Source organism: Camelina sativa, chromosome 4, assembly GCF_030686135.1.
Source record: "Camelina sativa cultivar CO46 ecotype springtype chromosome 4, ASM3068613v1".
Classification (NCBI taxonomy): domain Eukaryota; kingdom Viridiplantae; phylum Streptophyta; class Magnoliopsida; order Brassicales; family Brassicaceae; genus Camelina; species Camelina sativa.
This window is the reverse complement of record NC_141883.1, coordinates 33,044,310-33,055,450: the sequence shown is the minus strand read 5'-3', so window position 1 is coordinate 33,055,450 and position 11,141 is coordinate 33,044,310. Positions and strand designations below refer to the sequence as shown.

Sequence of the window (11,141 nt, the reverse complement as noted above, 5' to 3'; positions counted from 1 at the left end):
GTTCATTCGGTTCTAACTTGTGGTAAAGGAGATTCTTGGAAGTTAATCTGTTGTGTGTTTTTTCTTGTCTCAGATTTGTTTTAATTGTCATCTTAAGATTTAGGTTTTAAGTTTCTTTTTTTGGATCTCTTGATTCTGTTCCGGAAAGTAAAGAATAGATGTTTGTATAGTCTGTCTGTCTGGGTTATTTCCCCTTAGTTCGCTTTATTTGGTCTTAAGTCTCCAGGAGTGTTCATGTACTCGCTGACTTTAGTCTCTCGAAGGATTGTTTTCTTTGCCAACTCTTTGTATTTCACCTTGTTAGAATACTATGAATGAAATCCTATTGACGGAAAAAAAAAAACTCACAGCAACGCTCTCTCTCTATTCCAAATCCTTTGTTCTTTTCTTTTTGACTTTTTTTTTCTTTCAAAAAAATCTAAAACTAATGATTATGATATCAATTCCTAATTTAATACTACTAGATACTACATATTACTCCAATTTTAAATTACAGAGCAGTTGGTCCACATCACATATGCTTGAAATCAATACCAAAAAAAGAAAGAAAATTGTATTATGATTTATGAATGAGGAGGTCCTCCATGTCAAAATAGGCCGGGCCCCAAAGCTCTGCTGTATTACCATGCATTATTTTGGAAGTACAAAACAACCTAACCTAATTTATTAATTTGCAAGAGAAATCCATTTCAATTTAATTTCTGGGAGTTGTTAGTTTCCTTTTCCGTTAATTATTTCTCTTTAAAAAAATGCTCCCTTCTCGTCCTTTTCACAGTAGTGGTTTAACGTCCATAATAATTGTATACAAACTTTTTAATTAGTTCGTAAAAAGTATTTAAAATCTTTAAAAAATAAACGATGAGCTGATAAGCCACGTAAGCCAAGACCAATTTCCAAGAAGAAGAAGCTTGCCTCTTTTTTATAGGACGCTCTAAAAATCTCTTAAAAGCGTCCACAACCTCCTCCTCCTTACCTTGTGTGTATCATATGATTCCAAAAATTCTCTATATCTCACTTCTGAATAAAACCACCCCAACCAAAAAAAAAAGAAAGAATAAAAAGAAGAATACTATATAATTACATATATCTCTCCCTCTCTCTCTCATTCTCTTAAAGTATGTATGTACTCTCACTATTTTTAGACAATATATAAACTTAAATGCGATCGCCCTTTTCTGGCTAGCAGCTGATATCATGTTGAACCTCATTAGTTTCCTCCGACGTCGACTCCGGAAAGACAGAATATCCGTCAACCACCACCGCTCTCGTGATGGCTCCACCGTGGGTTCCCCTGAAAGCCGCCATCATCATGTGTTTTCATCCGCAGCCGCCATCCACCCAAACCCGGAGAAAGCCATCACAGTGGCCACCTTCAACGCTGCTATGTTCTCCATGGCTCCCGCCGTTCCCAACAACACGGGTTTGCTGCCACTCCGCTCCAAGTCATCCGTTGACCGCCCCAAGAGCATACTCAAGCCCATGAGCCCCGCCTCCTCCCCTTCTCATCATGACTCCAGAAAACAACAACAACTGAGGTTTGCCAAATCCAGGCTAAGGAGGGTCTCCATAAATCTCCCCGACAACGAGATCAGCCGCCAGCTCAGCTTCCGGGAGGATCCTCAGCACTCTCCCCTCAGGGCTGCTTCTCTCTCTTTCTCCGGAGAGATCGGTCTCCGGAGCACCAGAACGGCTCTGGAAGTGCTGAGGGAGCTAGACGCAGACGTGCTGGCTCTGCAAGACGTCAAGGCCGACGAGGCTGACCAAATGCGACCACTCTCGGATCTCGCCGCCGCGCTGGGGATGAATTACGTCTTCGCCGAGAGCTGGGCGCCCGAGTACGGCAACGCCATTCTCTCCAAGTGGCCCATCAAAAACTCTAATGTTCTGAGAATCTTCGACGACACTGATTTCAGGTTTATATACATATATTAATAACTAACTCCTCTCTTCTTTATCAACTAAAGCAAAGAAAACAAAACTAGCTAGCTCCTCTGTTTCTCTTTTGTAACCTTTAAAAAAAAAAAAAATGGAGTCAAAGATAATATAACTACGTACGTAGTATTAGTTACCTTACCTCCTAATAAGAAGCTAGTAGTAATTAGATTAAGGATAGATAAGAAATATTGTGGGTTCAATCCAAATCTTTCTTTTATCTAAAATTTTTATATTATAAATTGATTATGATGTGCGGCGACTTTTGTACCAATAAGAACCTAGTAGTCATGGTCGTCTCGTGAGAGTATCAAATACATTACAAACACGTATAAACAATGCACACTCAGTTTTTTTTTTTTTTCCTGTGAATTGACTCTCATAACAGCTGTATATTCTTAGGGACAGCTTCGAATGTCAAAACATATATTTTGTCTGAATTTTTATTATTGTTTTTTTTTTTGTAATTTTTTTTTATTATTGTTATTTTTGGTATAAAGATATCTCATGGCCGGGGCTCCTGTGACATATTTTCTTGGCAAATTTCTTTCTTTCTACCAAATTCACAATAAATAAATGTCTTTTTCTATAAAATTAATTAATTTTAATCAAAATGGTGGCAGACAGAGAAAAAGGTGGTGGTATTATTTGCGTGTTAGTTAGTATAAATTTTGTTTTTCCTGTAAGAAAGATACCTAGCTTAGCTAGTGCGTACGCGTTCGATTTTGTTGCCCCTTAATTGATAATTATATTTTTTATTAGGGTTCATTGACTGATATTTTGATTATAGGAACGTGTTGAAGGCGAGCATAGTTGTTCCGGGGAGCGGGGAAGTGGAATTTCACTGTACTCATCTTGATCACTTGGACGAGAAGTGGAGAATGAAGCAAGTCGATGCTATTATCCGATCTACCAACGTACCTCACATACTCGCTGGTGCTCTCAATTCTCTCGACGAATCCGATTACTCCCCTGAGAGATGGACCGACATCGTCAAGGTATGTATTTGTTGTATACATTATCATTAGCAATATATATTATGCATATATAATTTTAAGCTGTTCGTTCGTTTAATTTCAATGAATCAATTTAATATATATATATATATATATATATATATAGTACTACGAAGAGATGGGTAAGCCGATACCAAAAGCGCAAGTGATGAGATTCTTAAAGAGCAAAGAATACACTGACGCTAAGGACTTTGCTGGAGAATGCGAATCTGTGGTTGTGGTCGCCAAAGGCCAAAGTTAGTGAGCGTGCCGTCAAACAACTGCGCTGTTAGTTTCTTATCTTGGTTAATTTAATTAGAGTCTTAATCACCGATGAAACGTATGACAGGTGTACAAGGGACATGCAAGTACGGGACACGCGTTGACTACATACTTGCTTCCTCGGACTCACCGTACCAGTTCGTGCCAGGGTCATATTCGGTGTTGTCTTCAAAAGGAACCTCGGACCATCACATAGTGAAAGTCGATGTTGTCAAAGCTAGATCGATCAACGTCGACGAGCAACGACCGATTAGACCCAAACAGCAGAGAGTTTCAACGACTATGCATTATAATAACTCGTCTCTAACAAAGGCCTCGTGGAGGACGCATTACTATAAGGCGTGAACAATCTCTAGACCATATATATATACTACAAAACGTTTACATTACACGTACGTTTTTTTTTGGAATGCTTATTAACACAATTTGAGATCCGTGTATCATAGCTACGGATGTCTCTGTGCTGGACCATGAAGTCTGATTTACTTTCGCCTAGCTATTTTTTTTTTGTTTTTTTTACATTCTTTTGGTCTGTTTTAATGTTGGCTTGTTTAACCGATACGTATTATTGTATGCATTGAGTGAATAAAAACTCTTCCTTACTTTTATCATTTTTTAGTTTCTCAGTAATGAAGATTAACTTTCTTTAATAAATTGACGGAAAAGGAAGAAGAAATGGTCCAAGTTGGTGAGTTGGTAAGATAGGACTTTGAAGCAAGTCCTTAATTTGCCATAACTGTGACTCGAGTTTCTATACGGCCTCGAGCTAAGTTAACTTCATTCGCAGGCTACACAACTGTAACATGATTTTATAGATAAATGTCCTTTATTTGTAGAGGCAAAATAGATATAACTATTTTTATCGATCGTGTAAATAAATCTCAAACCATGTAGTTGTACTTGTAGGTGCAAATATATTAAAGAAATTACTACACCGAGTAATGGATGACTGAATACTGGGGACAATAAAGATGAAAAATAAATCTCTCCACATCTGATACTAGTATAGGAAAGCAATAATAATGAATCGGCCGGGTAATACGAGTACTCTTGAAGAGTCTTCTCAGAGGCGGCAGAGGTAATAAGAAGGTAAGGTTTTAATTTCTTTGAATATACATTCTCTCTTTTGTTAGCAACGATCGAGAAGACTCTTGCAATGAAAGATTACAGAGGATATAGGAACTATGGAAAACATCAAAATCTAAGGATCCGCCTTTTGAACTCGAAAGTGCGTATTAATAAGACAATTAATAGAAAGCGAGAGAGAGAGAGAGAGAGCGATTGATAACAATTCATTAAAAAGCAAAGAGGTTCAAGATTGCTACTTTAGGTCCCAATTGTTAATAGATAAGAGAACACCTAGTAAAAATAACATCCTGTGGACTATGGATTGACCACAGCTTGGATCTGCTCCAGTGTCTTCCCTTTCGTTTCAGGCACGATGACAATGACGAAGACGATGGCCAGGGCGTTAATGGCAGCGTAAATGATGAAAGTTCCTGCAGCAACATATATTGTCTTCAGTGTTTGAGGATTGGCAGGGAAATCTGAGATTAAAGTAAATATGATTTGAGAGAGAGACAGAGAGTTACCGTACCGTAAGAGCTCCAGGACATGAGGAAGTTGAAAGTGTAAGAAACGGCCCACGCTCCAAACCAATTCACCAGCGTCGCCATGCCTCCTGCTACTCCTTTTATGTTTATGGGAAATATCTACAACAGTCGGAATTGGTTTATTAAATATCTGGTATATATCAAGTAAGAAGTAATGTATAAAGTCCCTCTCAGGGATGACAACATTTAATTACCTCAGACATGACCACCCACGGCATTGCTCCCATTCCTGCTGAGAACGATCCTATGTACACCTGTTCTCACCCCACCCCACCATTTTACTTTTGGTGCTTGCTAATTAACAAATCAATTTGTGTTGCTGAAAAAATCACTTACCATTATACCAACAACAGCCAGGACCGGGACTGCTTCCTGTGCCAAGTTGTGAACCTTGAGATAGAATGAGACTGCTGTGATCAAACAACCTACCACTAAACCTGTCGCAGAAACCTGCCACAAGTCATTCGAGTTAGTTATGTTCTGTTATGTTATGATCCTCTCTGCCAACGGCTTTTGAAGGCTCTTTTTTATATATATACCAGTAGCAACGGCTTTCTTCCGGCTCTGTCAACTATTGGTGCATTAAGCGCAGTGATTACCACCTGGTTTGGTTTGCGGAGAAATTAAAAACAAAAAAAAAAGAGAGTAAGAATCATTTTGTATACTATAAATTTTAGTAGACAAATAATAAAGTGGGGGAACCTGAAGCACAGCATATATTATCATCCCAAGTCTTGTGGGGAAACCTGACGACGACACAAAATATATGGCTGATTAGATGATACAGGTTAATATATAATTCAAGAATCTCTATGTATTAATTAATATTATTACCTGCTTGCTCAAATATCGAGCTCGTGTAAAAACATATTCCGTTGATTCCTCCAAACTGCTGAAACACCATCAACCCGAATGCTATCTGCTCCAACAAAGCATGCAAATTGGTGATTTGAAATCGTGGCCAAATAATTAAGATTTGATATTTAATTATGGTGAAAGAAAGCGTGTGTGTGTTACAAGAACAGAGCGTATGTATCTCCTCTGAAACAAATCCAGCATCTTAGCTTTCGGTAGCCTTTCCAGAGTTTCGATATAATCCTGTCAAGAAAATCATTGAGATATATATATATATATATATGGTGAAATGAAAGGATTGTTGCAATAACAGAGCTTTTTTATTTATCTTAATTATTTCATCAAATTATGATGAGATTCAAGAAGACAAGAATGAAGATTCCAAAACCTGAATCTCTGCTGCCTCCTGCGAAATATCAGCCTTCTCCCCACGGAGCTTCCTCAGCGCAGCTTCAAACTCCGCATCACGCCCCATCTTTGCCTATAATAACACATGCATGTACGACTAAATTTCACAAGAAAAGATGCATGTGCGTGCTTTTTTATTTTAAGGTGCCTTCTTACCAGCCATCTTGGAGACTCAGGGATTAAAAAGAGGCCAAGAAAGGATGCAGCGCATGGGATGATTCCTGTAGTCACATTGCACATTATTACATCACATGGAGTCCTACTTACTACTTAGGGAGCACATAGATTCCGTACCTATTAATGCTAACACCCTCCACGTCACTAGTGTGCCTATAATGAAGGAAACCGACACTCCAGTGCAGATCAGAATCTGCAACACAAGAGGGTAACTTGGATTCAGAGTTCCCTAACACAATAAGGGAGACGACGACACAAAAGATCTTCTTTACCTGATTCAGTGTGGTTAGAGCCCCTCGGAAGGTTTTTGGTGCAATTTCTGCTATAAATATTGGTACCTACCATCACCTTATTAATTATTAGCATGGATATATATAGCTAGATGTTGAACAAATAATATATCAACTTAAGGGGGCTCACCACATAGGAGAATGCTCCCATTCCATATCCCGTTGCCAGTCTTCCGAGGTCCAGAGTCACTACTCCCTTTTGATTGAGACACCATTTAACAGAAAGAGAGATACATTAGGCAAAGAATATATATATATATATATATATATATATATATATATATATAAGAGCCGCGTAGGCACTTTTTGGGATCATGAGTAAGACCTTGGCAAAGAAGATTGCTAGCCACCCGACTACACAAAATGCAGAAGAAACTCTCATCGCCTGAGTACAAATCCACCACAAGTAAGTAGGCATATAGTCAACAACAACACAATTAAAGGCGGCTATGGTAAAAAGTTCACTTACCCCCTTTCTTCCAACTAAATCAGCTATAGGCCCGCTTGTTATAGCCCCAATCATTGCGCCAAAAGTTAGTAAAGAGCCAAAGAGTGAAAACTGCGGAATCCAAGGTAGAGAAAAGTAAGCAAGTTTCAGTGATCAGTTGAAGCTTTACATTCTTTCCTTGAAGGATTATGTATGTACCTCAGCTATAGTCAGTGAAAGGTCATTCCTAATTGCAGCTTGAGTAGGTGAAGAGAACCCCGCCTGAATCAAAACCAATTTTTAGTATAAAGTTCATCAGCTAGCTGAGAGGCCTTTTTAGACCAGTTGGTGATCTTCCATGGATCTAGCTAGGTTCACTTACACAAGAGCCAAACGCAAAAGAACCACAGACCGCAACAAATGTGCTGAGATAAACCATCCACGGCTGCTCCGGTTTTGATCCAGCCATATCCTTGTGCACCAATGGTTCTCTGACGCCATCACTAGCCTTCGACATCTTCATGTATTATTATGTATCTCCCTTGTGGACTAGTACTAACTCAAAACTGCAAAAGAGACGAAGCCTGAAGCAAAATTTGAGTAAGGAGACAGAAACATACAAAAGAAGAGCAAACTGGAAAAGGGGAGGACGAGATTTAAAGATAACTTTTTTATAGGTAATAGTGACCATTTAGGCAAGAAAGCTTTGTGGGATTTGCTACCAAAAGATGGAAGCTGTTTTCTGTCTTTTTCCTAAATAAATATAAGAGCAAACATGGAATAAAATCCAAAATTTGGGTCTCATTTTGTGTGTGATAACCATTAGATTAGAATATAGCTAATGACCATGTTGAGCCACTTGGGGAAGTTCAAACAAAACTTGAGTACATAAACTAATATCCATATCCATTAAACGAATACTCTGTGTACTAACAAACATAATCTGTAAGATACATACTACTAAATGTCTTACAAAAAGTAAATCTGAATACGCAAATGCATTCAAACACATGCTTTTAGTGGCTGGCGTGGATTGGACAGAGACAGACACGTGATGTCTTTGGCCTCTTGTCAAAAACTTGATCTCAGTTTTTTTCTGGGAATCCTATGAATTCATCCAAGAAAACAGAAAATATCAGGCAGAGATTCAGATCTATCTTCTTTATTCTTTCTTGTTCACATCCGAACACGTGACTGTTAATGATATAGCGATCCTACTTGCTTATGAGTTATGTAACTCGATCGATCCTTGAAGATAAAATTCGTAGAAAAACATAAAAGAAGAATTAAAGATAAACCACCAGCAAAATTTGATTGTTATGACGGTAGCGGAGGGGAATACACCGGAGAGAATCAATGAAAATGCTGTACGTGTATATATCTCATCAGGGACCTCCGTATCTTTCGTGTCTTACTTTTTCTATCAAGCTTTTGTCGCCTTACGTTTGATATTTCTCAGCCTAATTCAAGAACCTGTGTATAGCATCCGATAAAAAAAGTTCAAAAATGTTACAACGGGTGACTTTATTGGAACAACAGTCTAAATACTACTATACATAAGTGACATTAGCACAAAAAAATGAAATGAAATGAATGCACACTAAACTAATATCTACAAAAGACAGAATATATAAATCTCAGAGCTAGAGGTTACATATTTGTGTTCCCAGAGGGTCCAATATCATCACCTCCGAAGGAGAAGGCCTGATATCCCGTGGGGCTAGTGAGCTTCCCTGAGCCGCTGCTGCTACTAACAGAGCGGTCAATCTCATCCCTACAAGCCACCAGAGGGATTGGGCGTTGAGGTATAGAGATTACAGTGAACTCATTACTCTCCAGCATTTTCACCACTTGATCCATTGTCGGTCTTGCGTGGAGCTGAGGGTGAGAGCACAGCACCGCTATCAGCACATACTTCTCCAGAACCTCTGGAGGTCCCTTCTCTGGCATCCCGTCCTCCACCAAGTCCAGTGTCCTGCCTTCTCTCACCAGCGACCACGCCCAGTCTGCCACTGACACAGGCTGACCCTCCTCGTCTGTCACGATCGCCTTTCTTCTGCTCAGAAGCTCCAGAAGCACTACCCCAAAGCTGTACACATCGCTTTTCTCTGTCAGCTGCCCGTAGAGTGCGTACTCTGGCGCCACATATCCCATTGTGCCGGCCACCCGGGTGCTCATATGCGTCATTCCTTCGGGGTTGAACTTGGCAAGCCCGAAATCCGCAACCTTGGCCTCGAATCTCTCGTCCAAGAGAATGTTGCTGGCCTTGATGTCCCTGTGGATAATGGAAGGCTGTGCGCCGTAGTGAAGATAAGCGAGACCTCTGGCCATGCCAAGTGCGATCCTCTGCCTTAAGGGCCAGGGAAGCTGAGCCTCCTTCAAGTCTCCAAAGAGATGGTCGTGAAGACTACCGTTAGTGACAAGATCGCACACAATGATCCTCTGGTGGCCTTCGTAAGGGGTGGTTGCTGTACAGTAGCCTCTGAGGGCCAGGAGATTAACGTGGCGTATGCTGGCGATGACCTCGACCTCATGAGCGAAGTTCTCGTCCCCTGTAGCCGAGCAGTTCTTGAACCTCTTAAAAGCGACCTGGGTGGCGTCGGGCAAGACCCCTTTGTAGACGTTACCGTAACCTCCCCTGCCAATGATGTTGTGGCGTGAGAAATTGTTGGTGGCTTTCTTGATCTCTTCGAAGCTGAATTTGACAAGAGTGGTGCTCTCGCTCATGGAATCTAGCCTAGACTGAGTAGGCTTGAAAAGTATCTTCTTCTTCTTCTTCCTCTTCTTGAGCCGCCGGGAGTACCAGAACCACCAAGCGGTGATAACCAAAGCAGAGGCGACGAGAGAGACAGACAAGGAAACTGCAATTTTGAGCTTCTTACGACCACCGGAGGAGGAGGAAGAGGAGGAGGAGGCGTAATCGAGCTGAAACAAGCATTTGGCGGTGCCAGAGTCGGTGGGACCGTAGGGATTGGCGAAAGCAGCGGCGTAAATAGAGGGGAAGGAAGCACAGTCGGAGACATTGTTGCCGAGGGAAGGTCCGGAGAGGTAGGCCTGAAAGGCGGAGAGGCTCTGAGTGCAGGAGGCGCAAGGGGTATTGCTCTGGAGAGAGGTGTTACAGCGGATGAAGGTGGTGGTGAGGGAGGAATTAGGGATGAGGGATTCGAAGCGAGACCTGGTGGTGATGTTCATGCATCCCTGAGAGATCCAGGGCGTCTTGAAACCACACTTTGATCGGACATCGAAGCCAGGGAGAAAATCGGAGATGTTAGACTGAAGAGCATCCCAGCAGGAGGCGGCAGAAGCAGCGGGAGGGAGGAAGGAACCAGTCTCACGGAGATGGTGAGAGTAAAGGAGCCGCAGCCCTTGGAGTAGGTACTGGCATGTGTTTGGGCCATCCGGTTCTGGACGCCGGAACGGTTGGAGGATGGAAAAGTCCAAAGGACACGACGAAGAAGAAGAAGAAGACGAGTTCTTCTTCTGAGCGGCCACGAAAGACGAGGAGGAGGAGAAGAAGAGGACCAAGACAACGACGGCGATTCTACCACGGAGAAGCAACATCTATCTATACAAAAATCAATCTTCTTGCCCCCCCCTGGCAATTGGCAAAGCAGACGAAGAAGAAAGATTTACTTACTACTAATTAATTTGATGACAGAGAGAGAGAGAGAGATTCTTTTTATTTCTCTAATTATTATTAGTCTTCTAAATTAATGTCTAATCCAATCTTATTTTAGTCCCACTCCCACCCACCTAAAAGACATTATTAGTATATAATTTTCGTTTTATTCATTGACCAAAAAAAAAAAAAAAAAAAAAAAACTAACCCCAAATTCATTGGGTCCGTCAATCATCTCTCCGGCACTAAATAAAAGAAGTTGCATGAGAACTTTCCCGTCACTTTCTTCTTTGATATATTATTATTATTATTCAATGGGTTGGGTCGGGTCGTCTCGGTGCGCTAGCTAATCTATTCTAATCTGATGAGTGAATAGTGATGATGATAATATTAATTATTCTTTGATTGGAGCCCCTGAAAAGGTCTTACTTTCCCATTTCTGTTTCGTATTTTGCAAGCCTAATTGCATTGTTTTTTAATTTATCACCTGGGAACAGTCAGTCGTTGCTAGCTGCTCACAATTACTTATACTACTCAGTCTAC

At 40.8% G+C, this 11,141-nt stretch overlaps 3 protein-coding genes across 10 annotated transcripts; 1 reads left to right on the top strand and 2 right to left on the bottom strand.

Moving 5' to 3' along the window:
* The first annotated feature begins 875 nt into the window (after positions 1–875).
* LOC104783392 (uncharacterized) lies at positions 876–3,820 on the top strand. 3 transcript variants are annotated; one of them, XM_010508549.3, is made up of 4 exons: positions 876–1,913; positions 2,723–2,930; positions 3,055–3,184; positions 3,277–3,820. In XM_010508549.3, the coding sequence occupies exons 1-4, from the start codon at positions 1,195–1,197 to the stop codon at positions 3,552–3,554; spliced, it is 1,335 nt and encodes a 444-aa protein (XP_010506851.1). In that variant the 5' UTR covers positions 876–1,194; the 3' UTR covers positions 3,555–3,820. The 3 variants fall into 3 exon arrangements, with proteins under 3 accessions (XP_010506851.1, XP_019100687.1, XP_087367440.1); XM_087511314.1 differs by lacking the exon at positions 876–1,913 and adding an exon at positions 2,384–2,567; XM_019245142.2 differs by lacking the exon at positions 3,055–3,184 and having other exon boundaries at positions 930–1,913.
* A 664-nt stretch (positions 3,821–4,484) lies between these two features.
* On the bottom strand, positions 4,485–8,452 carry LOC147946440 (sugar transporter ERD6-like 7). 4 transcript variants are annotated; one of them, XM_087511311.1, is made up of 19 exons: positions 8,281–8,452; positions 7,953–8,084; positions 7,362–7,563; positions 7,199–7,261; positions 7,022–7,111; positions 6,878–6,937; positions 6,683–6,748; positions 6,535–6,600; positions 6,380–6,455; positions 6,242–6,306; positions 6,066–6,158; positions 5,840–5,920; positions 5,657–5,741; positions 5,525–5,568; positions 5,362–5,424; positions 5,159–5,272; positions 5,017–5,076; positions 4,807–4,921; positions 4,485–4,708 (listed from the first exon to the last, which is right to left on the bottom strand). In XM_087511311.1, exons 3-19 carry the CDS (start codon positions 7,500–7,502, stop codon positions 4,593–4,595), a joined length of 1,398 nt encoding a protein of 465 aa, XP_087367437.1. In that variant the 5' UTR covers positions 7,503–7,563; positions 7,953–8,084; positions 8,281–8,452; the 3' UTR covers positions 4,485–4,592. The 4 variants fall into 4 exon arrangements, with proteins under 4 accessions (XP_087367437.1, XP_087367439.1, XP_087367438.1 ...); XM_087511313.1 differs by lacking the exon at positions 7,953–8,084 and having other exon boundaries at positions 7,362–7,545; XM_087511312.1 differs by lacking the exon at positions 7,953–8,084 and having other exon boundaries at positions 8,281–8,421.
* LOC104783390 (putative LRR receptor-like serine/threonine-protein kinase RKF3) lies at positions 7,865–10,814 on the bottom strand. Of its 3 annotated transcripts, none has more exons than XR_002037857.2 (3): positions 8,634–10,814; positions 8,281–8,452; positions 7,865–8,084 (listed from the first exon to the last, which is right to left on the bottom strand). XR_002037857.2 is itself a non-coding variant. In XM_010508547.3 (2 exons), exons 1-2 carry the CDS (start codon positions 10,538–10,540, stop codon positions 8,440–8,442), a joined length of 1,920 nt encoding a protein of 639 aa, XP_010506849.2. In that variant the 5' UTR covers positions 10,541–10,814; the 3' UTR covers positions 7,865–8,439. The 3 variants fall into 3 exon arrangements, 1 of the variants encoding a protein (XP_010506849.2); XR_002037858.2 differs by having other exon boundaries at positions 8,668–10,814; XM_010508547.3 differs by having other exon boundaries at positions 7,865–8,452.
* Positions 10,815–11,141: the final 327 nt, after the last annotated feature.